Below are 26185 nucleotides of genomic sequence, written 5' to 3' on the forward strand. Positions count from 1 at the left end.
GAGAGATCTCACTGAAGAGGTAATATTTGAGCAGAGAGACCTGAAGGATGAGAGGAAAAGCCATGTGAAATTTGAGGAAGTATCCCCCACACAGTGAAGAATCCAGAAACTCTAAAATACCGATGATTACTCTTGAGGGGATGGTGTTTCCCCTGGTTACCTCTTCTGCTGATTTGTTGCTTTTGCTGATTTTTTCACACTGTTCTATCAATCCAAATGTACACCCAGGCCTGCTTCCCATTTAGTTCCTCTTCCAGACATTCTTAACTCAACACATATGGTAACACCAATGCTATGTGTTGTTTTCCTCTCCCTGAGCACTCCTAATTGAGAACACATTTCCCAGCTTCCCTTGCGGTTAGGTTGGGGCATGCGCCTGGGTCTTGGCCAGTGGGATGTGGGTAACCACAAAACCTCCTGCTTGATCTTCTGAGCTCTTTCAGTCTGTGATGACCTTGGAGATCACATCTGTAAGTAAGACGGGAGTGTCTCATATGGAACTAGAAAGGGGCCAACTTCTCTGAGCTACTGCTTGGAGGAATGCTACAAGGAGACTTCCATCAAACAACTTGATTGCATTAAGCCCTTGAGATGTTTAAGGGTTGCTTGTTACAGCAGCTATTATTAATTATCCTGACTAATACAGTGAACAAATCCAGTTTTCACTGAAGGTCAGCATGTAAGCATGTGTGCAAACCAGGAGGTCCCACTGCAGCAACATCAACAGATTGGAATTTAATGTTGAATATCCTTATCCTTAAAAGTCCTCACCATGGGGCGCCTGGGTGGCTCAGTTGGCTAAGCGTCTGCCTTCGGCTCAGGTCATGATCCCGGGGTCCTGGGATCGAGCCCTGCATCGGGCTCCCTGCTCGGCGGGAAGCCTGCCTCTCCCTCTCCCACTCCCCCCTGCTTGTGTTCCCTCTCTCACTGTGTCTCTCTCTGTCAAATAAATAAATAAAATCTTAAAAAAAAAAAGTCCTCACCATTATAAATTTGTCACTGGTGGTGTGCTCCCCCTGCCCCAGTCTGGATTTCCCACGATTCTGCTGCCCTCTGCCATCTTTCCCTCCCTGACTCCTCTTCTTGCCTACCCTCCTCATTCCCTTCCTCTAAGACTGTCTACACTTAGATCAAATTTATCTCACTTTCTTATGAAGAACATTTCTTGTAGACCAAATCATCGTACCCACACAGTCCATGATTAGTTCAACTAACACTATTAATAACAATGACCACTGATTGAGCATCTACATGCCAGGTCCTGTTCATCAAATGTTTTCCCTGAATGAATTAATGTATTCTTTATTACAACCTTTGAGGAAGGTTCCGTTATTATCCCCATTTTGCAGGTAAGGGAACAGTAACAGAAAGGTGGAGTAAACTTGCCCAGAGTCTAGAACTAGAGACTTTGCTAAACAAAAAGCCATCTTCTCCTTTAGGGGAATTTTCCCCATCGTTTTAAAAAAAATACATCTGGGGCGCCTGGGTGGCTGGACAGTGAAGCGTCTGAGTCTTGATTTCGGCTCAGGTCATGATCTCAGGTTCACGAGATTGCGTCCCACATCGGGCTCTGCACTGGGTGTAGAGCCTGTTTGGGATTCTCTCTCTCCTCCCTCTGCCCCTCCCCCGCCACCCGGCTTGAGTGTGTGTGTGTAAATAAATAAATAAAAATAAATAATTACATCTGGTAATGCAGGTCCACTGGCCTCTGCTTTTGCAATTCCAGGCCCACACTGGTGCAGGTATTTTGGAGGGGAGGAACAATTAATAGTGTAACGAGTACTCTTTAATTAGCTAAAAACTGGTTGAAGTATTAGAATCTCGGCCCTACTAAATTAAGGTAATTGACAAAGGGGTAAGGAGGGAATTCTGGGCCTCATGCTCAGCTCTGTGAATTTACCCAGCATCATCGCCAGCACCCAGGTGGCTGCTGGGAACACCCCCAGCTGATTTGCATATTCAGCGGCCATAATTAATCACACCACTTGCGCTCCCCGAGCAGTTACACCCTCTGTTCTGAACTGGGGCTGGGGCACGGCAGCCGCTGTGGCAGCCACCTCTGGCTTCACTCACGGCTGTAGGAGGTGGGTGGCATAGTGAATTTTACGCATACGCACAACACCATTGGAGATACTCATGCTCAGCGACATACACCGACCAACGGCCCAGAGAATCAGACCCTCATCTTGTCACATCCCAGACCCACAGGCAGACTCAGAGAGGCAGACCCACGTTAAACACGCCCGTTCACCTGCAGCCAGATCCAGACATGCTGACGCACAGCAGGCCACACACACAGTTGCACACGTGCCCGGACACACACAAAAGCCGCCCTGGCACGTACACACAGAGCCATGTCTGTAAACCACACTCAGATGCGCAGCCACGCCTGAGACCCCCGTTGGCACACCCAGAACTGCAGCATCCTGGGGTCTGCTACATGCTAGGCAGACAGAGGGACACACAGCCCCACACGGACAGACATGCCACCAACAAAAACTACACTCACGGGCTCAGCTAAGCTAGTGCCGTAGATGTTTCCGAGATCCCTTTCCTCACACCACACATTCATCCATTCAGTCAATCAACAAATATTTATTAAGCACTTACTTGTGCCAGGCACTATTAATAGGGTCTGGGGATCCAGCAGGGAAACAAACAAGGGTCTCTGCCCTCGTGGAGTTAACACTCAAGTGGGGCTGACAGGCGGTAAGCAAATACATATATGATGTGTCAAATGGTGTTATGACGAGAAAGAAGGCAAAGAGGAGGACAAGAAGAGGTGTTCTTTGAGACAGGGTGGTCAGGGAAGGCTGCCTGGAGGAGGCATCCTTGGAGCAGCGGCTCATTCAGAGAGGGGGAGGGTGCCATGTGACTTCTCACACAGCCAGGCCCAGAGACACAGACGACAAGGTCCAGGCTCACAAACAGGCACAGGCCATGCAAGCTTACAAGGGCCTGTCTGCACGAGAGCACATGTGTGCCCTGTGTCTAGAGTGTCCCGGACACCAGAGTTTCCTTTTGAGAGGGTGGGCCTCTACCCTAAGTGGCAATGGGGATACTGGGGAGACGGGGGAAGCTGAGCAGACAGAGGACCAGATTGATCTTGAGAGGCTGTCCTGCCCCTTCCTTGACCTGGTCTTGTCTTTATACAGGCTTTCCCCTCTCTTGGTAGATCTCCTTTTTTTTTAATTAAATTAAATTTAATTTAAAATTAAATTAGGGGCACCTGGGTGGCTCAGTCGTTAAGTGTCTGCCTTCGGCTCAGGTCATGATCCCGGGGTCCTGGGATTGAGCCCCGCATCGGGCTCCCTGCTCGGTGGGAAGCCTGCTTCTCCCTCTCCCACTCCCCCTGCTTGTGTTCCCTCTCTCGCTGTGTCTCTGTCAAATAAATAAATAAATAAATAAATAAATAAATTTTATTTTATTTTATCTTATTATTTTTGTGGTAAAAAACATATAACAAAACTTATTTTTTTTCTTTTTTAAAAAAAAGATTTTACTTATTTATTTGACAGAGAGACAGCCAGAGAGGGAACACAAGCAGGGGGAGTGGGAGAGGGAGAAGCAGACTCCCCACTGAGCAGGGAGCCCGATGCGGGGCTCCATCCCAGGACCCTGGGATCATGAACCGAGCCGAAGGCAGACGCCTAACGACTGAGCCACCCAGGCGCCCCATATAACAAAACTTATAATCTTAATCATTTTTAAGTGTACACTTCATTAGTGTTAAGTATATTCACATTGCTGTGCAACAGATCTCTAGAACATTTTTTAAAGATTTTATTTATTTATTTTTTTATTTGAGAGAGAGAGAGAGAGAGAGAGAGAGAGAGAATGAGTGGGGGAGGGGAAGAGGGAGAAGCAGATTCCCTGCTGAGCAGTTAGCCTGATGCGGGGCTCAATCCTAGGACTCTAGGATCATGACCTGAGCTGAAGGCAGACACTTAACCAACTGAGCCACCCAGGTGCCCCTCTAGAACTTTTAAAAAAAAAGATTTATTTATTCATTTAGAGAGAGAGAGAGAGAGAGCAGGGGGAGGGGCAGAGAGAGAAGGAGAGAGAGAATCCCAAGCAGATTCCCCACTGAGCGAGGCTCTATCCCACAACCCTGAGCTCATGACCTGAGCGGAAATCAAGAGTCTCATGCTTAACTGACTGAGCCACCCAGGCGCCCGTCTCTAGAACTTTTTTATCTTGCAAACCTGTATCTCTGTCCTCAGTAAACAATTCCTCATTTCCCCTCCCCCAGCCCCTGGCACCCACCATCTATTTTCTGTCTCTGTGAATTCAACTATTCTAGGGACCTCATATAAGTAGAATTATACAGTATTTGTCTTTTGTGATTGGCTTATTTCACTGAGCATAATGTCCTCAAGGGTCTTCCACTTTGTAGTATGTGTCAGAGTTTCCCTTCCTTTTTAGGCTGAATGCTATTCCTACCTAGCATGTACACCACATCTTGTTTATCCATTCACCCATCAATAGACACTTGGGTTTCTTCCAAGTCTTGGCTACTGTGAACACGGGTGTGCAAATATCTCTTGTAGACCCTGCTTTCAATTCTTTTGGACTTATCCTCAGAAGTGGGATTGCTGGATCGGTAGATTTCTTTTTAAACATTTGTTTGCACGGATCTTAAGTGTTCCATTTGACGAGTTTTGACAAATGTCTACATACCCTAAACAAGATGTAGACTGTTTCCAGCACCCCAGAAAGTTCCTCGTGTCCCTTCCCACGCCCCCTCCAAGACACCACCTCTTTTGGATACATTTCTAGTGTTACAAAGCCGATGAATGAAATAGGGAAGGTGTATGGAGGCGGTGTGGTATCCTGGCTAGCGCCAAGCCATCTGGTCCAGCTTCAGCTCCTCCGCTGGGGTGAGTGTGACCTTCACTGTTGTGAGCCACAGTCTCCACAGCTGTGATGGTGGGGTGAATAATAGCACCTAACCATCAGGTTGTGTGAGTGTTATTATAAAAAATACATATAGTGCAGGGGCACCTGGGTGGCTCAGTTGGTTAAACGTCTGACTCTTGATTTCAGCTCAGGTCATGATCTCAGGGTCATGAGATGGAGCCCTGCCTTGAGCTCCACACTGGGCGTGGAGCCTGCTTAAGAATTTTTTCCATCCCTCTCCCTCTGCCCCCCACCCACTCGGGTGTGTGTGTGTGTGTGTGTGTGCACGCACGCACATGCTCTCTCTCTCAAAAAAAAGAAAGAAAAAAGAAAAAAAACCCCATATAGCAAGAACTCTATAATAAACACATGCCCACCACCCCGCCTAAAAATAAAGCATCATACACACATTTAATGCCCCTGTATACATTTCTGCCATAGTTTGCCTTTCCTTTCCCCACTATGGGCAAATGAGTGTAAACTAAAAAAAAATTTTTTTAATTGCGATAAAATATACCTCACATAAAATTTACCATTTAGCCGTTTTTAAGTGTCTAGTTTGGGGCACTGAATACATTCGCATTGTTGGGCAACCATGACCACCGTCCATCTCCAGGACTGTGTCATTTTCCTGAACTGAGACTCCATACCCATTAAACATGATTCCCGATTTCTCTCTTCCCTTGAATGTGGGAACTTCTGTCCTCAGAGTATTTCTCCATGTTTACTGAATCCAGGGGAGCTGTATCCATGGATGATGCACATACTTTGGCAAGTTCTTAAACTATCTCTAACTGGTACAATATTGAACATGTTCTTTTGCAACTTGCTTGCTAGCTCAGCCAGAGGCGTTTGCAACTTCTCTGTGCAGACACAAGTATTTCTAGTCCTGTCTTTTTAAATGCTTACCTCAGCATAGCTATCTGTTGTACTCATGAACTTTTAGGTGCTTTCCATTTTGTTCCGTTCACACATCCTGGCATGTGTCTTTGCGCACATGGATAAACGTCTCTGGGGTGCATGAATACAGACGAATGGAAAGTCAGGGTTATGGGGAAGGCACATCTTCAGCTGTCCTGGGTACAATCTTCATGCTAGTTGGCCAAACTACACCATACCCCTTCCTGCTCACCACCCTTCCAAGCTTCCAGAACTCCCTGTCGGGCCCCAAGTCTTTCTGTCTGGCAGCTCTGGCCTCACTTGTCACCATCCCTAAACAGGAGAGCTAACCTCCTGCACTCTGCAGCCTCAGGGCCTTTGCAACTGCTCTTCTCTCTGCCCGTTGAGCCCTTGCCAGCTCTTACGCAGCTTTTGGCTCTGACTTGCCCTACCCCCAGGCTAGATCAGGGCCCTCCAAACACACTCAGAGCTCAGAGAACTCTGCCCATCTGTGCATGCACCAAACTCTCAATTACTTGAAGGCAGAGGCTTTCTTGCTCATAGCCACAAATTCAGGGCAGCCTGGGCCTGAAGCGAGTGCGTTGTCTCTACTTGTGGATGAATGGAGGACACCTGCGTCTACTTTGGGGCTTGAGCCAGCGCTGCCCAGAGACCTGAACTCCAATCCTAGCTCCATCACTTCCTAGCTGTGTGACCTCAGGCAAGTGGCTTAACCTCTCTGAGCCCCTCACTTTCCTCTCCTATGAAACCCTTCCCCAGACTGCTGCAGGGGTTGAAGTGAGCCCCTGCCAGGTCTGGCTCAGGGTCGACCCTTCTTGGTAGGAGCTGCTGTGATTCTGAACCAAGTTCCGGGCCTGTAACCTTGATTAGGGCCTCGCTCCTTCCTGGCTTGGCAGGGCTGGGAAGCAATGCTGGGTCTCCTTGTCCCGCCAACTCATCCCTCAATTCCCAGGCCAGTAATGGGAACCACATGTGCTGGATGCAGGCCCACCCACCCTCCTTTGCCCCCCCACTTCCTCCAGAGAGGCCTCCTTAGTCATTCTGTCCACCTCCCCCTTCCCACAACCTCATTCCCACGCTGCCCTGGCCTGGGCTTTGCGTGTCAGAGGGTGTCTGTGGGTCCCTGTGGGTCTCTGTGTGTGTGAGAACTATGTGCCTTGTACCGTGCATCTGTGTGTGTGACCGGGTCTGATTCGCAGGTCTCTGGGTGTTTCTTGTACAAACTGTGTTTTTCTTTCATGTGCTTGGGTAGGAACTGCCTGCCTCTCGTGTGTGACTGTCCTGTAGGCTGGTGTATGTGTTCCCGTATGAACTATGTGCTGTTTTACAGATGGCCACACGGAACGCCGTGTTTGCGTTGTGTTTGTCTTTATGCTGTGCTGATACGTGAACTACGTGTCCACACTGGGGATCTGTGTGTGCGAGCCGTGTGCCCAGATTGTGGGTTTTGTGCATTTTTTTGTGTCGGGGGGTCTGTGTGTGTTGGGCCAACTGTATTCATGACTGCCAGGTCTTGGGTAATTATGACCCGTTCGCCTTTGAGGTTCTTCCACCATCTGACCGTGGGTATGTGTTTCTGTGCGCCCTTGGGCCTTGGATGTGTGTATCGGGCTGTGTGTTGCATGTGCTTTTGTGTGCTGGCTCTGAATAACATCATTCTGTCCCGGTGTGATGTTATGCCTGGACCATGTATCCTGGTATGGTGTCCCTGGGTGACTGTGTGTCCATGGTGTGTGTGTGAAGCCCAGAAGGGAAGGAGTCCAGGGGTGGCTGCAGTTCCACAGTGACAAATGGCCCAGAGGGGGCGCCTGGGTGGCTCAGTTGGTTTAGGCGTCTGCCTTCGGCTCAGGTCATGATCCCAGGGTCCTGGGATCGAGCCCCGCATCGGGCTCCTTGCTTAGTGGGGAGCCTGCTTCTCCCTCTCCCTCAACCTGCCATTCCCCCTGTTTTTGCTCCCTCTCTCTCTCTCAAATAAATACATAACAAAACAAAACAAAACAAAACAGAAACCAAACAAACAAGAAATGGCCCAGAGAAGGAAAGAATGGGGCTGAACAATGGAGACAGTCTGCGGGGAGCCCCCAGGGTTTAGTGCTGAGCTCAGGAACCTCTTCTGGGACATGGAAGGAGGGCTGAGCTCCATTTTGTGTGAGCACTTGGAAGTGCGGGGTTGGGAGCCGTGGACCTGGAGCGCACTGGAATGATCCCTGTGGAGATGCATGGGCTTGGGAGGCTCAGCTCACCTGGGTGGGGCTGAGTCTTCTCAATGCCATGTGGACACCGCGGGATCTGGCCCGGGTATTCCCCTGCAACCACAACGTAAAGAGCCTCATGTCTGGATTCAGACATGAGCCAAATTATGGTCTTAGCTCTGCTGTGCATCCTCTCTGTGGCCTTCAGCCAGTGTCTTAAGCTCTCCGAACCTCAATTTCTCCATCTGAAAAATGGGACAAAGGCAGATGAGGTCAGTGCCTTGCCCACATCCCCTTGGTCCTGACACATTCCTGTGCACACTTCTTCCTGCCCCAGGGCTGTCTCAGTTCACACACTGGCCAGGCCAGGAATGCCGAAGAGCGGGCGCCCCTGGGAACAGCCTTCCCCCAGCGACATGCAGGACCTGGAGAACAAACACCCACCTCTCTCCCCTCAGGCGAGACAACTGTGAGGAGCAGGTTCTATGCTCTCTCGCCAGGGTCCCTGGCAGGACTGACCCTCATTTGTCTATGTGGATTTAACGAGAAAGGAAAGATGCACAACAGATAACCCAGCATAATGCTTTGGAGACAAGAAATGGAGAAAGACAGAATCCTGATGATGTAACAGGACCCCTGGATCTAGCCATGCCTGAAGTCAGTTACCCCTGGATTTTTTTTTCAGTTATGTGAGCTGATATATTTTTTTTTTTGTTAAGACAGTTCTAGTTTCTTTTCTGCCACTTGCTACCAAAGGACCTCTGAATAATACAGAGGGATCTGCAAGAGCAAAGGCACGTGTAGACACGCACGGCATAGATTCATTCACTCATTAGATTCCTTTTGGTCATCTCTGTGTCGGGCCCTGTGCAGAGTATGGGAAAACAAAGGCCTGGATGTATTTTCCTCTGGCTAGACACAGGAAGGGGTCACAGGAGAGTAAAGCCAAGGGCTGCCCAAGCACCAATTAGGAGAAGCCAATGGTGAGCTGGTGAGAGTTGGCAGGGACCCAATGTTCCTCTGCCCTGCCTCCAGATATTGTGGAGAGCAGACTTTGCCCAGTGCCAGCCCCTGAGTCACCTGGTCCATCAGTTTCGCCGCACGAGGTCCTTGAGAAGCTGATCTCTCTTCAGTGATGGTCCACGATTCTGACCACTACACTAACCACAGAGCAAGGGAGACCTGTGCTCATCACAGCGCTGATGATGGTGCTGATCTTGAAGCTGACAACAGCACAATCAGGACACTGAGTATGACCCCGATCACGGTGTGTGACCTGACCATAATTTTGGCCATAGCATGGCCAGGTCACTGTCCAAAACAAGGTCAGAATAATGACTACAGCATGACAGGACAGTGATTGTGACTCTGAGCACATTACAGCCAGGAAACTGACCATCACACTGACCACAATACAACCAGGAATGACCCGGGGATGACCGACCACTCTGCTGACCCCAGTAGAACCAGGATCCTGATGGCAGCACAGATCCCAGGTCCATAGGACACTGATCACAGCATCACTGGGACACAGATTGCTACTGACCACGGCTGTGGTCATGACCACAGTGTAGAATGTATTGGCCAGGGTCCAGTCAGGAAAACAAAGCTCACACTGGGTGGTTCCATAGCAAAGTTTCATATGGGGATTTGGCCCCAGAGATGTTAGTTAAGCTTTAACAATAAATGGGAGGTGAATTGACTCTAGAGTGAGTAGCCAACCACCATCTTCCCAAGAGCTGATGTAGCTGAAGGAAGAAGTTACCAGAGTCCAGAGCCTGCTACCACCTGGCAGGAGCTGAACCACAGTGGGGACTCCCATCCCAGGGGGGCTGAGACCACAGAGGAGACACAACTGTCCCTGCCAGAGATGCCAAAGGTGGAGAGAGAGGGAGAAACACTCTGGCTTCTCCCCACTCCCCACCCCAACCTCTCCTCAGGCCTCCCATTGGCTGAGTCTAGCCAGATGCAAGGGAGCCTGGGAAATGTAGTTTTCAGGGGCCCCACCCCTGAAACAGAGCAGAGCTGGAGAAGGATGGGAAATGGACCTAAGGGCACATTTACCAATGTCAACCACATAACGCAGGCCATGCTTGACCATGACAATGACCATCTCAGAGTGCAGAGGGTATTGTTCATGGTCCTGAAACAGCTTAATAAGGGAACCACGCTGTGATAAACTGACATGATGAGAGTTGGCAGGGACCCCCTGCTCTCAGTGTTGACCACAGCCCACACTTGGTCAAAAGCTTCTGGTTCATACCAACCAACATAACAACCCTTCCTACTCTACACCTACTGCAGGCTGGGTCAGAGGAGTCAGCAAAGGAACATCCTCCATTTGGGGAGAGGAGGTAGAGGGATGGATGAGATGCCTTCCCTAGTTCAGATTCTGTTCTGTGTCCCACATCCCATGGCAAGTCTTCTCAACTCCACGCCTCACTGGTAATGCTCTCTGGGTACTGAGCGCTGGTTGGGTGCTCTATCTGCTCAAGAGTCACAGCTGTCTCCCCAAGGACCTCCATGAGGAAACAGGTCTCCTGAGAGAGGGAAAGCTCTTTGCCTCAAGTTGCATGGCCAAGAAGTGACAGAACCAGGGTCAAACCCAGTTCTACTGGACAACAAGCTCTTTTCTTGCTTGGACAAAACCCTCCATACCCTGTTATCTGCCTGGCATACAGTAGGGTCAGGAAAATGCCAGCCCTCCCCCCACCCCCCTCCCGGTATGTTTTGGCTGATTCCTCTGTAACCCTGACCTCAAAAAGCCACTGAGGGCTTATGGGCAGGGAAGACCACTGCGGAGAGGAGGGAGAAGCAGAGAGAGGCTGGAGGCAGAACAAGGACGCCCTTCATATGCAGATGGATTCTCGTTGGAGGCCTTGTTGAATATTTTGATCCTCTCGGGATCTGGTCTCCCGTCTTGGGTCGTTGAAACGGGAGTGAGAAACCGTCTCGGGTGTGGCGGGGGAGGGCGGACTTTGAGGAAGAGGGGCCTGGAGAGTGGGGTGGGAGAGGGAGAGAGAAGACAAGGTATCCCCTTTGGGGGCCAGGCCCACCCAGCTGGCCATCCGCCTCGGTCACTGGTCTCTCGCTCCTCGTTCCATCTCTGTCCCACCCCCTTGTCCCGGCAGTGACCCCCTTCCCTCAACGTCCCATTTCACAAGCTCTGCCTCAGTTTCTCTGTTGATTCTTGAGTTCTTTTAGGAGGGGGCCTCTCAATTTCTCTTCTTCGTTACCAGGTCTTCCTCCTACTCCCCCTGCCCCTTGACCCCCATCCCAACCCCATTTTCAACGTGAGAAAGGTCCTGGGAGGGTGAAATTCACCAACACGTGACGGAACCCCCTCCCCCATCTCCGTGACCCGCCCCCACCCCCATAGGGCCTAGGGGACTGCCGGGCCTCGTCCCCAGCTCGCCTCCCCAGTGCCAGCGCCTCCCCCTTCCCCGCCCCCAGACCCAAGCCGGCTCTGCGCCCGCAGACGAGCTGGGGGCGGGGCGGGGCGGGGGGCGGAGCCCGCAACAAAGACTGGGAGCGCGCGACGGGGGCGGGGCTGGGGCGGAATCCCAGCCGCCGGCGAGGCGGGGGAGGCGGCGGCGAGGGTCGCCCCAGCCGGGCGGGCGGGGTCGCGCAAGGTGGCGGTCCCCGCGTCCAGGCGCCGCTAGGGCGGGCGGGGGGACGGGACGCCGGGCCGGGGGCGCGTCATGTGGCCGCTCACGGTCCCGCCGCCGCTGCCGCTGCTGCTGCTGTGTTCAGGCCTCGCCGGACAGGTAGGGGCCCGGCGGGCAGGTGCAGGCGCAAGGGGCTCCAGGAGGGGAGAGGGTCTTAGAGGGTCCCGACAGAAACGCCATTTGGGGCTCCATAAGCCCCCCGGGGCTGAGAGGGGCGGGGGTCGCAGCGGGGGAGGGGCTGGGATGTCCACCCTGGCTGGGGAAAGGAAAAGGGGGCTTCACATCCAGCCCCGAGCTGAGATGGTTTGGGGGACAGTCTGACCCCAGCTTCGGGGTTCTCAACCTCTCGGTGACCCGGAGCCCACACCCGCCATCTCACTGAAGCTGAGTGGGGTTGCGGGGGCAACTTCAGGGGGCCTTGGGGTGTTGCTGACCCTTCATTCCCCCCATTATTGGCAGGAGGTGCCCAAATTTTGCAGCCCCCCCCGCTCCTCACCTGCACCCCCAGTGTGGGGAAGGGGGCGGGACTCACGTGTGAGTGACTGATGGGGACGTGTGTGAGGTGCTGGGGAGGGGTGCTGGGTAAATGTGTGTGTGTCACGGCTGGGTGTGACTGAGAGTTTGTGTGTCTGGCTGTGCATGAGTTGGGGTGTGATGGGAGAGGGTGTTTGTACGTGAGGGAGAGAGAGTCTGTGTGTGACAGTGGGAGGCTGTGGCTGGAGGGTTGATGTGACTGCGAGGCTTGTGAGACTGCCCCCTGGAGTTGTGTGTCTGTGTGACTAGTGGTGTGTCAGTGAGTGAGGATTGTTTTAATCCTGGCAGTATTTGGGCAACTGAAGCCGTGTGTAAAGGTCCGTGTATAAAGATCTCTGCGTGTCCCCACGATTCTGTTCATCTGCCTGGGTGTTGTACAAAATGTGTGTGACCAGGTGTGTGGCTGTGTGAGAATTTGGGGTGACCGTGTGCTATTCTGTGCCTTTGAGTAAATCACCCTAAAAGGGAGGGTGAAGAGCAGAGGCTGTGTGTGCAAACGTGTACATCCATGCATTTGTGTGTGTGTGTATATGTGTGGTTTGGTGCCTCGTGTGCCCCATTCATGCTTTCACAGAAGAAAGTCGTTCTCCTCATAGTACCCCCATCTCTTGGGCAGGCTTGGGGGGCCTTGCAAAATGGGGGTGGGGTGTCCCAGTTTTCTTCAGCTGTTGGGAAACCTCTTTCCTCCTCCATCTTGGAGGCGGGAGGCCCCTCAAATTCTCGGATCTGTAGGAGCTTAGAGGGAAGCTGGAATCTAAAATAATAATTATAATACAGCTAACATTTACTAAGTGCTTATTATGTGCTGGGCACTGTTTCGAGCACCCAACATGAAAGAAGCATTTAACCCCCCTGGCACCTACTAGTGGGCGTTATTGTTACCTTCATTTTGCAGATGAAGAAAGGGAGGCATAGAAAAGTTAAGTCACTTGTCAAGCTGAGACAGCTCAGGAGTGGCAGAGCTAGGATTGAACAAAGGCAGTCCAGTGCCTGAGCCCACACATTTACCTTCTTGTTAAATCATCCACTCCATGGGTGTGGACAGTGTCTGTGTAGAAACTCGAAGAGTTTTTTAGGTAGAAGCTCAGAGGAAAAACAGTCCTGGCACCTTCTCTTTCCTGGTCAAGAGAAGAAAGGAATCAGACCCTTATGCCCACCCCAGGGGGCGATGGGAGGGCTGGAGGTCAGACTCTCAATAGGATCTCCAAGGCCATAGGGAGAGGTCGTGGGGTCCCATCCCTCATTTCTTGGTTTCCCATCTCAGGACCCACATCCTGGCTGGGATGGGAAGTGTGATCAGTGCCTGGCATCAGGCCGCCCACAGTAGATGCTCAATTGAGATGTCAGCCAGAGAGAAGTAAAGAGAGACCAAAAGAGGCAGAAGGTTGAGAGAACGCTGGCAAAAAATGAACCAAGAGTGAAGGTGAATTTGGTTTCCAAGAAGGACCCTTGGGAATCACCACCTCGGGATTCTCCTCCACCCCTGCTAGCCTCTGGGAAAGTCTAGATTTCTTGACCTGTTGCCAAGATTGGCTAACGGTGCAGGGGAGTGCAGTGAAAGGTGCTGTTGGGGGGTGAGTTTACGGACCCCTGGACGCGGAGGGAGTTACTTGGGGGCGGGGCCAAGCTGGACTGCTTGGGGGCGGGACTAAACTGGGTTGGGAAGGCGGGGCCAAGGGTGGATGGGGCGGGGCTAAACTGGGGTAATCTGTTGGGGCTGGTGGGGTCCTGCAACTAGCTGCAGTGCCCCCAGGCGGCCACCGTGGGCACTACAGCGTCATAAACTGGTCTCAGCCCCTAGCCGTCCACCCAGCCTGGTGCCCCAGAGAAGGAAAGGCTCTGAAGAGTGAATGCTCTTTTCCCTGTCCACCCCCCATCTCTTCCCTAGAGCCCCCTTCTCAGTCCCTGATGGGTCCTGGGCTCCACCAGGGGTCCTTGCTAGAAATCCTTCATTTGTCCATTCGATCAACAGATGCGATTAAGCACTGGGGAGACAGCCATGAATCAAGTTATCAAATCCCTGCCCTCCTAGAGCCGATCTTCTGGCGCGAGAGACAGGCAAGAACTGAATAAATATGTAATACAGTGTCAACAACAAAATGAATATATAATACAATGCAAGTGGCGTGAAGAATAAAAAACGGGATTAAAGAGGGATAGTGGTGGTGTGGGCGGCCATTTTAATGGTTGTGGTCAGAGATGTCTCTAAGGAGGTGGTATTTGAGGTGACCCCTGAAGGAGGTCAGAGAAGATGCCTTCCGAGGATCCAGGGGAAGAGCATTCAAGGCAGAGGGAATAGCAAGTGCAAAGGCCCTGAGGTGAGAACATCTTGGTATGTTTGAGGAGCGACAAGGAGACTGGTGTGTTTGGAGAGGAGTGAGGGGAGGTTGCTGGGAGATGAGGCCAGGGAAACAGGAGGGGCCAGACCAAGTGAGAATGTGTGGGCTATAGACAGGAGTTTGGATTTGACTCTGAGAACAGCGAGTAGCGCCTTTCAGGGGAGTCATCCATCTGTTCATCCATTCAGGGTCTGTGTTAGATGTTCTGGGTCTGGCCTGTGAATGCCTTGGAGACTACCAGATAGCTTTCCCGGTGGGAAAGATGCCCACTTTCTGACTACTGGGAAATCCTCCCTAAGATCTAGCTATAGATCTGGACCGGCCACTCTCTGGATTTGAAGTCGTCTCTTCCCTGGGGTCCCCACAGGATGGGAGGGGAGGAGTAGTTCAATTTGTACTGCATACCCCAGGGCCTTTGCACTTGCCATTCCCTCTGCCTGGGACACTGTTCCTTCCTTCTACTTCAATGCCACCTCCTCCAAGAGACCCACCCTGACCAACCATCTAAAATGACCTCCCTATGGCCACTCTCTGAGCTCTTACTCTTGTTATTTTTCTTCAGAGCCTGTCACTCCTCCACAATTTGTTTATTCATTTGTTGTCTGTCTCCCCCTAGAGTGGCAGCTCGTCAGGGTCCAGTGGACTTTGTTGTATCTCTGGTGCCTGCAACAGAGCCAGGCACCCAGTAGGAGCTCAACAAGCATCTGTTAAAATAAAAACTTTAATGAATGGATGAATCTCCCTCCTCCTCCCACAGAGTCTCTTTCTTTCTCAAACAGTGGGACTCTTGTACCAAAGGAGGGGTGAAGGAACAGCTGTCCCCTCGGGCCATCCCCTACCCATTTCAAGTCAACCTCCGCTCTTGGATCGGAGGCATCAGGAAAACCCATCTTCCTCATCTGTGCCTCAATTCCATTATAGGGCACCACTATTTGGGGTTAACATCCTGTTCTCCTGGGCTCCTTTAGAAAATGTAAATGTCCCAGGTGGAGGGAAGTAAAAGGAAGTCTTGAGGATACTCAGATAAGTGAATTGGACATTTTCTTCCTAGGGAAGGGGCGCCGGGGGGGGGGGGGGGGGGGGGGGGGGACCCGGCCTCAAGATGAAAGAGCTGGGGTGACACCTAGTGGTAAGATGAGGTTTGTGCAGAGATTGCGTGTGTCCGCATGGCTCTGCTGCAGGTGTGCAGGCGGAAAGTGTGTCAATGCCTTGGGTCAGGGTGGGGCAACTGGGGCACTAGCCTCAGATGCAAAATTGAAGGGATGCTCCCCCAAAAAAGTCAGAAACCAAGATAAATAATATTTTAACAAAATCAAAATTAATGCAAAAAAAAATCGGTGATACAAAATATCAAAACTTTAAATAAACACCAGAACTCATTCTGCACTTGAGGGACTCATGTCACTTGCCTCGTGACCCCTGGCCCTACAAGAATTCATCTGTAGTGTCCATGGGGCTGTATGTTTCAGAACCACGTACTTGGCATTGACCGAGCTGGGCACAGGGACATGTGTGTGCCATAATCACATCCTGTGGGTATGTGTCCACAGTGACTCTTTTCATATGGGTTGACCACGTGCATGTGGATGGGTTTCTCATGAGCCTGGCAACTGGTGTGGGCAATGACTTTTGTCCCCAGAACTCAGCGTCAGTGCCCGGGAAGCGATAACTTGCTGTTTTCACTTATTCTTTTTTTTTTAAGATTTTATTTATTTGCGAGAGAGAGAATGAGAGACAGAGAGCACGAGAGGGAGGGGGGTCAGAGGGAGAAGCAGACTCCCTGCCGAGCAGGGAGCCCGATGTGGGACTCGATCCTGGGACTCCAGGATCATGACCTGAGCCGAAGGCAGTCGCTTAACCAACTGAGCCACCCAGGCGCCCCTGTTTTCACTTATTCTTGTACTCCTGTGTTCATTTAGAAAGCGCTCATTGAGAGTCTTCTGCATTTTGAGCCTCCCACCAGACACCAAGGTCTGCGTGACAGCATGAGCTCTTAAGGGGTGGGATGGAAGATTTAACTCCTCCAAAGCTGAGTCTGGCTGTGCTGGGAAGAAGGGGGTTGACAGGAGTGAGAGAACTTGTCCCGCTTTTCGGGAACTCTTGTCTGAGAACACCCATACGTCTTCATGCTGAGTGGAAGCCTGGTGCATCTCACAGCTTCACCCACCCAGGGCTCAGCCACAAACCAAGGAGAAACCAGGAAGAACAGAGAGGAGTCAGAATAGAGTCAATGAAGTCTGTGTGCGGAAGCTTATTTGTGTTGCTTCTGGGAGCCCCAGTAGGCTCTCTCGGGGCCTGTTTACTCTTACTTTACACATAGTTCTGGCCGTCCTGGACAGCTCGCATCTCAGCCCTGCTTAGCAGACAGAAGACAGGGAGTCACAGCCAGAGAAGAAAGAAACCAAAAGGCAAAGGCAGTTGAAGCCACTGGATGAAATGGCAAATAGCTCCTCACCTTTTCTTTTCTTTTTCTTTCTTTTTTTTTTTTTAAAGATTTTATTTATTTGACAGAGAGAGACACAGTGAGAGAGGGAACACAAGCAGGGGGAGTGGGAGAGGGAGAAGCAGGCTTCCCGCGGAGCAGGGAGCCCGATGCGGGGCTCGATCCCAGGACCCTGGGATCATGACCTGAGCCGAAGGCAGACGCTTAACGACTGAGCCACCCAGGTGCCCCACTCCTCACCTTTTTGACCCTGAGAAAGTCCTGGTTGTTCCCAAGAAAAATACATGGTGAACACCCATGATAGACCAGATTCTTTCTCTTCCTAATGTCTCTAGTCATTTCTGTGTGAAAGACACCAAGTGAGCACATACAAGCGTGTGACACAGCCCACCGTGGAGTAGTTCTCAGGACTAAGTAAGGGTGTGTGTGCGTGTGTGTGTGTGTTTAAATAGAAGACTTTTTAAAATTGTGGCAAAATACACACAATATAAAATTTACCATCTTAGCTATTTTTAAATGTACAATTCTTGGGGGTGCCTGGGTGGCTCAGTCCACTGCCTTCGGCTCTGGTCGTGATCCCAGGGTCCTGGGGTCGAGTCCCACATTGGGCTCCTTGCTTAGCGGGGAGTCTTTCTCCCTTTGCCATTCCCCCCTGCTTTTGCTTGCTCTCCCCTGCCCCCGTTTCAAATAAATACATAAAATCTTAAAAAAAAAATAAAATGTACAATTCTCTCGTGTTAAGTACATTCACATAGTTGTGCGACCATCACCACAATCCATCCCCAGAACTCTGTTCATCTTGCAAAACTGAACTTCTACCTATTAAACAACCCCGCATTCCCTTCTCTCCCAGACCCCATGAACCCCCTTTCTACTTTCTGTCTCTATGCATTTGACTACTCTAGGTACTTCATATAAGTGGAATCATGCAGTATTTGTCTTTTTGTGACTGGCTTATTTCACCCAGCATTGTGTCCTCAACGCTCATCCCATGTCGTGGTAGGAGTCAGCACCTCCCTCCTTTTATTTTTATTTATTTATTTGAGAGAGAGAGAGAGAGAGAGCATGAGCAAGGAAGAGAGGCAGAAGGAGAAGCAGGCTCCCTGCTGAGCAGAGAGCCTGATGTGGGGGCTCCATCCCAGGACCCTGGGATCATGACCTGAGCTGAAGGCAGCCGCTTAATTGACTGAGCCACCCAGGCGTCCCCATCACTTCCTTCCTTTTTAAGGCTGCACACGATTCCATTGTATGGATGCAACACATTTTGTTTATCCATTCATCCTTCAGTGGACATTTGGGTTGCTTCCACCTTTTGGCTATTGTGAATGATGCCACTGTGAACATGAGGTGTGAATATCTCTTTGAGACCTTGCTTCTAACTCTTTTGGGCATATGCCTGGAAGAGGGATTGCTGCCATATTGTTTTCCACAGTGGCCACACCATGTTACATTCCACCAAAGAACCTGGGCTCCAGGTTCTTTAATCCTCAGCGGCATTGTTACTACTTGACTTTTTGACTTTAGCCCATGGGTGTGATGTGATCTCATTGTGGTTTTGATTTGCACTTCATGAAGAGTTCGTGATGTTGGGCTTCTTTTTATGTGTTTATTGTTGTTTGTATATCTTCTTTGGAGAAATGTCAAGTCTTTTGTCCATTTTAAAATTAGGTTGGTTTTCTGTTGTTTAAGTAAAAGGTGAGAGAGTGAGGGGGAGGAGGGGCAGAGGGAGAGGGAGAATCTTAAGCAGGCTCCACGCTGAGCAGGGATGTGGGGCTTGATCTCATCACCCTGAGATCATGACCTGAGCCAAAATCAAGAGTTGGACACTTAACCTACTGAGCCACCCAAGTGCCCCTAAGTAAAGATTTTAAAGCCAGGAATGAGACCTGGTTGGATTTGAGTGAGGGCCAGAGGCTCTGGCTATAACATGGAAGACACTGGAGTTGGGAGAGTGAAGGCATGAAGACAGCATTACCTCAGGAGCTGGCAAGGCCTGAGGCAAATTGGTGGCAGCCAGAGGCCTAGCAGGACTAACATTTGGGGAATGGAAGGAGTGAACCTCTCATTGTCTGGGATCCTTAACAAGGACAACTGTCTCCTTCCCAACCTTCTCCTGGAATTCTGAACCAGGCAGGAAAGCCGAGATGACAGCAGGGGCGTGGGGCTCCCAGACTTTCAGGGAGACAAAAGCGAGACATGTTTCAACACCGTTTCCAAACACTTGCTGTCACCAAGCAAAATGCTGAAAGTAGGCAACAGGCTAGAAGATTAACGCCATTTGTGTTCTGAGGCGTGCAAAGCTCTGTGTGTATGGGACATGAATTCATGCCTTGTGTGTGAATGAAAGAGGCCACAGGTCTTCTTGCAAAGGACACTTAGTTTCTCTTGGTTTGTGTTTTGTTTTTGTTTTCTTTTGGGTTTGTGTTTCTTAGCTTTTCTACCGGCAGTTTCCATCGTTTTTACCTGCTGCACACCAAACAGGGAAGGAACTTATACCTGAATTCATATATCTGAGTAAATTTTCTTCTTGACGTAAAATATATCTACCGAGAAGTGCGCAGATTATAAAGGTGCAGCTCGATAAATTGTCTTGAAGTGACATGGTGTAACCAGCACCAGGTAAAGAAACAAAACTTTTCAAATATCCCGAAGTCCCCCTCATGCTTCTTCTAGCCACCTGCTCCCCAAGAGTTACCACTGAGCTAACGTCTGTCTCTCACTATGCACGGGTTTGGCCAGCTTTGTAACTTAATGAAGTCATGAGGTATGTAGTTGTGGGGGCCTGGCTGGTCTCACTTAACATTATGTTTGTAAGATGCCGCCATATTACTGTTTTGTGGTCCTTGCCCGTTTTCATCACTTTATGGCATTCCATTGTGTGACTATACCATGAAATATTCGTTCTACTGTTTCTGGGCATTTGGGCTGGTGAAGTTTGCGGCTGACCTAAACAGTGCTGATATAAATATTCTGACACTCTGTCTTCAGCAGATGCTTGTTCGCATTTCTGCTGGGTATTAGCGGAATCCTGATTCATGGCATTGGATCATAGCTGGGTTAGATTTCTGTAAGCCTCTGGTCACATTTTTGTTGACCAAACAAGAATGCCACCTAGTTTTATGTATGTTTCTACTTAAAAAACACCTTATTTAATATGTATTGTTGGTTGGTTAACATCAAACTCATGGCCAAAGACATTATAACTCACGCCTGAATGAAGCTTATTGACAAGATGTATTTTCTCCAAAGGCATGTCACAGCTTGCTTGTACTTTGAAACACTACACAGCAGTTAGCACTATGCTTGGGGGCCACTTAAAATAGTGAAATCACTAATAAAAAGCACACCAAAAAAATGTGAAAACCTTGGCACCAAATAACCAGTGAAAAAGATGCTCGTTTACAGTTATAAGAGCTGAAACAAGAAGGCAGAATATGGTTGTGTTGGACCTCAGTTGGGAATCTGCGGGTTGGTGACTCCATTCTTTTTTTTTTTTTTGCCACTGCATGCATGTCCGTGAATGACCACAAAAGCCCCATGAATATTGATTTTGGGGTTACAAATAAATCACAGTGAGTTGGCGAGTTTGCCAATATGGAATCTACAAATAATGAGACTCCACTGTATGTACCGAGGAGCAGAATTGCTGAGTTGTAGGGGAGGAATATATTGAGCTTTAGGAGATGCTGCCAGTCTTCCAAAGTCTCAAAGACTCTTCCGTTTTCCCATTTACTCATCCACCGGTAGTATTTGAGCATTCCAGCTGCTCCGCTCGTGACCAGCCCTTGGTGGTGTCTTTCCTTTTTCCTTTAGATATTCCAGTGGGTGTGTAGTGGTAGCATGTTTTGGATTTAATTTACATTTCCTGATGATTAATATTACATACCTTTTCACATGTTTATTGACACTTAGTGTTCCATTTTGTGAAATGCTCTATTCCGCTGCCTGCCTTTTTCTTTTCTTTTCTTTTTTTTTTAAAGATTTTATTTATTTATTTGAGAGAGAGAGAATGAGAGGCAGAGAGCATGAGAGGGGGGAGGGTCAGAGGGAGAAGCAGACTCCCTGCCGAGCAGGGAGCCCGATGCGGGACTCGATCCCGGGACTCCAGGATCATGACCTGAGCCGAAGGCAGTCGCTTAACCGACTGAGCCACCCAGGCGCCCCTGCCTGCCTTTTTCTTACTGATTTGTAGGAATATATGTGTGCCTGTGTATCCAGATGTTACGTCCGTATCTGCATCTATCCATACAGATCTCATATAGATTAAATAAGATATGAGTTCTCTGTTGGACATAAGGATTGCAAATATCTTCTCCCACTCTGTGGCTTGTCTTTTCATTCTCTTAATGGAGTCTTTGATCAATAGACCTTCTTAATTTTAATGTAGTTCAAATAATATTTTCCCCCTTTTAAGGTTAGTGCTTGTTAGGGCCCAGTTTTAGAAATCTTTGCCTACCCTCAGAGTAATGAAGATGTTCTTCTATATTTTCTTCTAAAAGATTTATTGTTTACCTTTCATATTTAGATGTACAATCCATCTGGAATTGATTTTTGCATAGGATATGAGGTAGGGATCATTTATTCTTTCCCCTGTGAATAGACCCAGTTGACCAAGCACCATGTCGACTCTGGAGCCTGACCGTCTGGGATTGTATCCTGGAGGCCTTCGGGAAATTTCTTAGCACCTCTGTGCCTCTGTTTCCTCATTTTTAAAAATGGGAATTGTAATCCTATCTACTTCTACTCAGTGATAGTCTGAGGGTTAAGTGAGTTATTATAAGTACATTGCTGCTAATGATACCTAGCATGGGATAGGTACTCAGTAAACCTTAGCAACCATGGTTATTATTTCTGACAGTTGTCAACTTTTTCCCTCCAGGGAATTTTCAGGTCAGGGAAAAACCATTTCTTTCCGTGGCTCCTGGTCATGGCGCATTCAGGTTGCTCTAACAGAATATCATGGACTGAGTGGCTCATAAACAACAGACATGTATATCTCACAGTTCTGGAGGCTGGGAAGTCCAAGATCAGAGTGCTGGCAGATTGGGTGTTTTCTCACTGTTTTCTTCTATGGTGGAAGGGAGACACCTTTTATAAGGACACTAACCTGTTCATGAGGGTGGAGCCACCCTCATGACTCAATCATCTCCCAAAGGCCTCATCTCCAAATACCATCACATTGGGGATTAGGTTTCAACTTAGGAATTTGGGGGGGGGCGGTGCACAAACATTCAACCTAAGGCACTCCCCAACACAATGCTTAGAGTGATGATGGTGATGGGAAAGAAGGGATACTTTTTTGGGGTGCCTGGCTGGCTCAGTTGGAGGAGTGTGTGACTCTTGATCTCAGGGTTGTGAGTTTGAGCCCCACATTGGGTGTAGGGATGACTTAAATAAATAAATATTAGGGGCGCCTGGGTGGCGCAGTTGGTTGAGTCTGACTCTTGGTTTTGGCTCAGGTCGTGATCTCAGGGTTGTGAGAGTCTACTTAAGACTCTCCCTCTTCCCCTACCCCCTCTCTAAAATAAATAAATAAATCTTAAAAAAATATATGTATATATGAAAGAAGGGATACTTTCTGGAGACATTTCTATCAAGATCAGCGGGCATTGGGGCACCCGGGTGGCTCAGTCGTTAAGCGTCTGCCTTCGGCTCGGGTCATGGTCCTAGGGTCCTGGGATCGAGCCCCGCATCGGGCTCCCTGCTCGCAGGAAGCCTGCTTCTCCCTCTCCCACTCCCCCTGCTTGTGTTCCCTCTCTCGCTGTGTCTCTCTCTGTCAAATAAATAAATAAAATCTTTAAAAAAAAAAAAAAAAAAAAAGATCAGCGGGCATTGGTGCTGGTTTGGATGGAGTAGGGAAGGAGAAGGAAGGGTAAGGGGAGCACAATCTGCAGTTCCTAACTTAGGGTACATCTGGGCCAGGACCAGGGGGAGGCAAGCAAGGAAACTGGGGCACAAAATTTAAGGACTCATTCTCACATCAGTTCATTGCAGGGCACCTCAGGGGAGGGGGCTTGAAGGGAAAATTTAAGAATGCCCCCCCTTATCAGTTTTGTTGAGGTATAATTTACATGCCATAAAATCTACCTGTTTAAGTGAGCAATTCAGTGACTTTTTAGTAAATTTACAGAGTTGTGCAAACATCACCCCAATCCAGTTTTAGGACATTTCCATCACCCCCAGAAGATCCCTCGTGCCCATTTGTAGTCCATCCCCACACCCACCCTCAGTTCCAGGCAATCACTAATCTAATTTCTGTCTCTATTGGTTTGCCTTTTCTGGACATTTTGTATAGATGGAATCATACAAAATGTGGCCTTTTAAAAAAAGATTTTATTTATTTGAGAGAGAGAGAGGGCAGGAGCTGGGGGAGGGGCAGAGGGCGAGGGAGAGGGAGAAGCAGACTCCCCCCCGAGCAGGGAGCCCAACATGGGGCTTAAAGCCAGGACCCTGGGATCACAACCTGAGCTGAAGGCAAATGTTTAACTGACTGAGCACCTAGGCGCCCCAAAATGTGGCCTTTTGTATCTGGTTTCTTTCACTTAGCAAAATATTCTCAAGGTTCATCCATGTTGTAGCATATATCTACAGTTTATTCCTTTTTATTGCTGAATAACATTCCCTTTTATGGATGTACCACAATTTGTTTATCCATTTGCTAGTTGATGGGCATTTGGATGGTTTCATTCATGATGAAAAATTTTGGCTTGAATATTCACATACAAGTCTTGCAATGGACATATTTATCTCGGGTAGACGGAACTGTTGGGTCTTATGGTAAGTTTCTGTTTAACCTTTTTTAAAAAGATTTTATTTATTTATTTATTTATTTATTTTAGAGAGAGAGTGCGAGTGGGGGGCGGTGAGGGAGGAGGAAGAGGGAAAGAGGGAAGAATCTCAAGCGGACTCCATGCTGAGTATGAAGCCCAACACAGGGCTCTATCTCATGACCCTGAGATCATGACTTGAGCCAAAACCAAGAGTCAAATGATCAACCAACTGAGCCACCCAGGCACCCCTGTTTAACTTTTTAAGAAAGGGCTAAATTGTTTCTCAAAGTGGTTGCAACATTTTTTATTCCCACTAGCAATAGGTTCCCATTTCTCTACATCATCACCAGCACTGCCTGTCTTTCTGATTGAGGTTGTTCTGGTGGGCATCATGTGCTGTGAGTCCTGGAAAACACAAGTGGGAATGTCCAAGAAGCAGATGGGCATAGGGGTCTGAACTCCAGCTGGAGATCTGAGCTGTAGATATACCTTTGGGAACCTCAGCTGTAGATTCATTTAGTCACTAATCAACAACATTTTTTGAATACCTACTATGTGCCAAGCACTAAGTTCTAAGCCCTGGGGTTTCGGCTGTGAAAAATACAGCCAGGTAGGTACCCTTGTGAAATTGAAAGTCTAGTGGAGGAGACAGACCATAAACAAATAAAAGTAATGTCAGTCACATAGGGATAAATGCTGTTTGAGAAAATAGAGCAGAGTGAGGGACAGAGAGTGGTGGGGGCTGGTATCATCGATGAAGTGGCCAGGGAAGGTCCTTCAGACATGATGACCATATCACTCAGAGTTCAGTTAGGGAAAAAAACCACTCTAGGTGTTTCAGAGAGGGAATTTAATACAGGGAATTGGTTAAGCGTAAGATGGAAGAGTTGAGAAGCCAAGCTGATGGGACGATCAGGGAATCCAGCAATAAACCACAGTACAAAGCTGCTTGAGGGACCTGACAAATGGGTGTTGTGATGAGGAGGGGGCTCTTGTGTGGGAGCTGGGACCATGGAGGAGATGTAGCCACCATCTGAATGCATCACAACCCCAAGCAGAAAGAGCAGGGAGAAATACCCTGGATTCTCCCTTCCTTCCCACCCTCCAGTCTCCTTCCAGTGCCTCCCATTGGATAAACCTAACAGGATGCCAATGTGTAAGGGAACCTGCGAAATGTAGGTTTCTGGAGAAAGGTAGGGCATGCCTCTGACCTACACAGTGATAAAGCAGAGATATAAGTGAAGTAAAGGAACAGCTATATGTGTATCTGTGGTAATAGTTCTGGGGGGGCGCCTGCGTGGCTCAGTCGGTTAAGTGTCCAGCTCTTGATTTTGGCTCAGGTCATGATCACAGGGTCTTGGGATGCAGCCCTGCATCGGGCTCCAAGTTCAGTGGGGAGTCTGCTTGAGGATTCTCTCTCTCTCCTGCTGCCTCTCCCCCCACTCTCATGCACGTGCTCTCTCTCAGATAAATTAATAAATCTTAAAAAAAAAAAAAGCGTTCTGGGTAGAGTGGACAGCAATGCACAGCAAGTACAAAGGTCCTGAGGTGGGAATGTGCCAGACAGAACCAAAACCTTGGGAGTGGGTGTCATGGTCCAGGCACAGTATACAGAATGAGACAAGTGGGGACTCAGGACAAAACCGTGTGAGACATAGACATTTCGGGAGAAGGCAGGAGACAGTGATGATGCAGCCAGAGAGGTGGGAGTGGAACTAGGAAATGATAAGGTGTCTCTGAAATCAAAAGAGAAATTACTTTCGAGAAAGAGGGAATGATCCATGAAGACTAACCTGTGGGGTAACTAAATGAGGGCTCATGTGAAGCTGTGGAACAGGCAAATTGGAAGGTCACTGCTGCCTTTGGTGAGAGGAGTTTGGAAGCACTGAGGAGGTAGGAGGTGAGGGAGTAGAGACAGCAAATGCAGATGTGAGTGTAGACCACTCCTTGGAGGAGTTTGACTGGAAGGAGCTAGGGCAGTTTCCCACAGCACCGATGGTGAGAGAATGAAAGAGTATCAGTGGGTTCAAAATTCTCTAAGCTAGGACACCCTGGAGCCCAGTGGTTTTGGAGTCTGAAATCAGACAGACCTGGGTTAAAATCCTGAGCCCCTATTTACCTGCTGGGTCACCCTGAGTTGGTCCCCTCTCCTCTCTGAGCCCAGTTTCTTCACCTGCAAATAGGGCTGTTGCTGTACTTTTCATGGGAAGTTGCAGCTGGTGCTCAGCCAGCACATTTGCAAAGTGTTCAGCACTTGTAAATGCAAGCTGTAGCACAAGGAGGCAAGGACTCATCTCATTTTTTAAAGCTTATCATCAGTCGCAAATAATAACAATGGCAGCTACTATTTATGAAATGCTTAGCGAGTCCCAGACACCCTGCAAAGTACTTTATAAGCACATCACCCACTCTCCCAGACACACGCATGCTCTCCCAGCTC

At 49.2% G+C, this 26185-nt stretch overlaps 1 protein-coding gene across 1 annotated transcript in view; it reads left to right on the forward strand.

Moving 5' to 3' along the window:
- Window positions 1–11602: 11602 nt before the first annotated feature.
- The window catches only part of OLFM2 (olfactomedin 2), a 59483-nt gene continuing 44900 nt past the window's right edge, over window positions 11603–26185 (forward strand). The window contains exon 1 of the mRNA XM_036119646.2: window positions 11603–11758. Within this exon, the coding sequence (XP_035975539.1) occupies window positions 11693–11758 (66 nt within the window). The 5' untranslated portion in view covers window positions 11603–11692. The remainder of the gene's footprint in view (window positions 11759–26185) is intronic.

This window comes from Halichoerus grypus, chromosome 1 (genome assembly GCF_964656455.1).
Source record: "Halichoerus grypus chromosome 1, mHalGry1.hap1.1, whole genome shotgun sequence".
NCBI classification, from domain to species: domain Eukaryota; kingdom Metazoa; phylum Chordata; class Mammalia; order Carnivora; family Phocidae; genus Halichoerus; species Halichoerus grypus.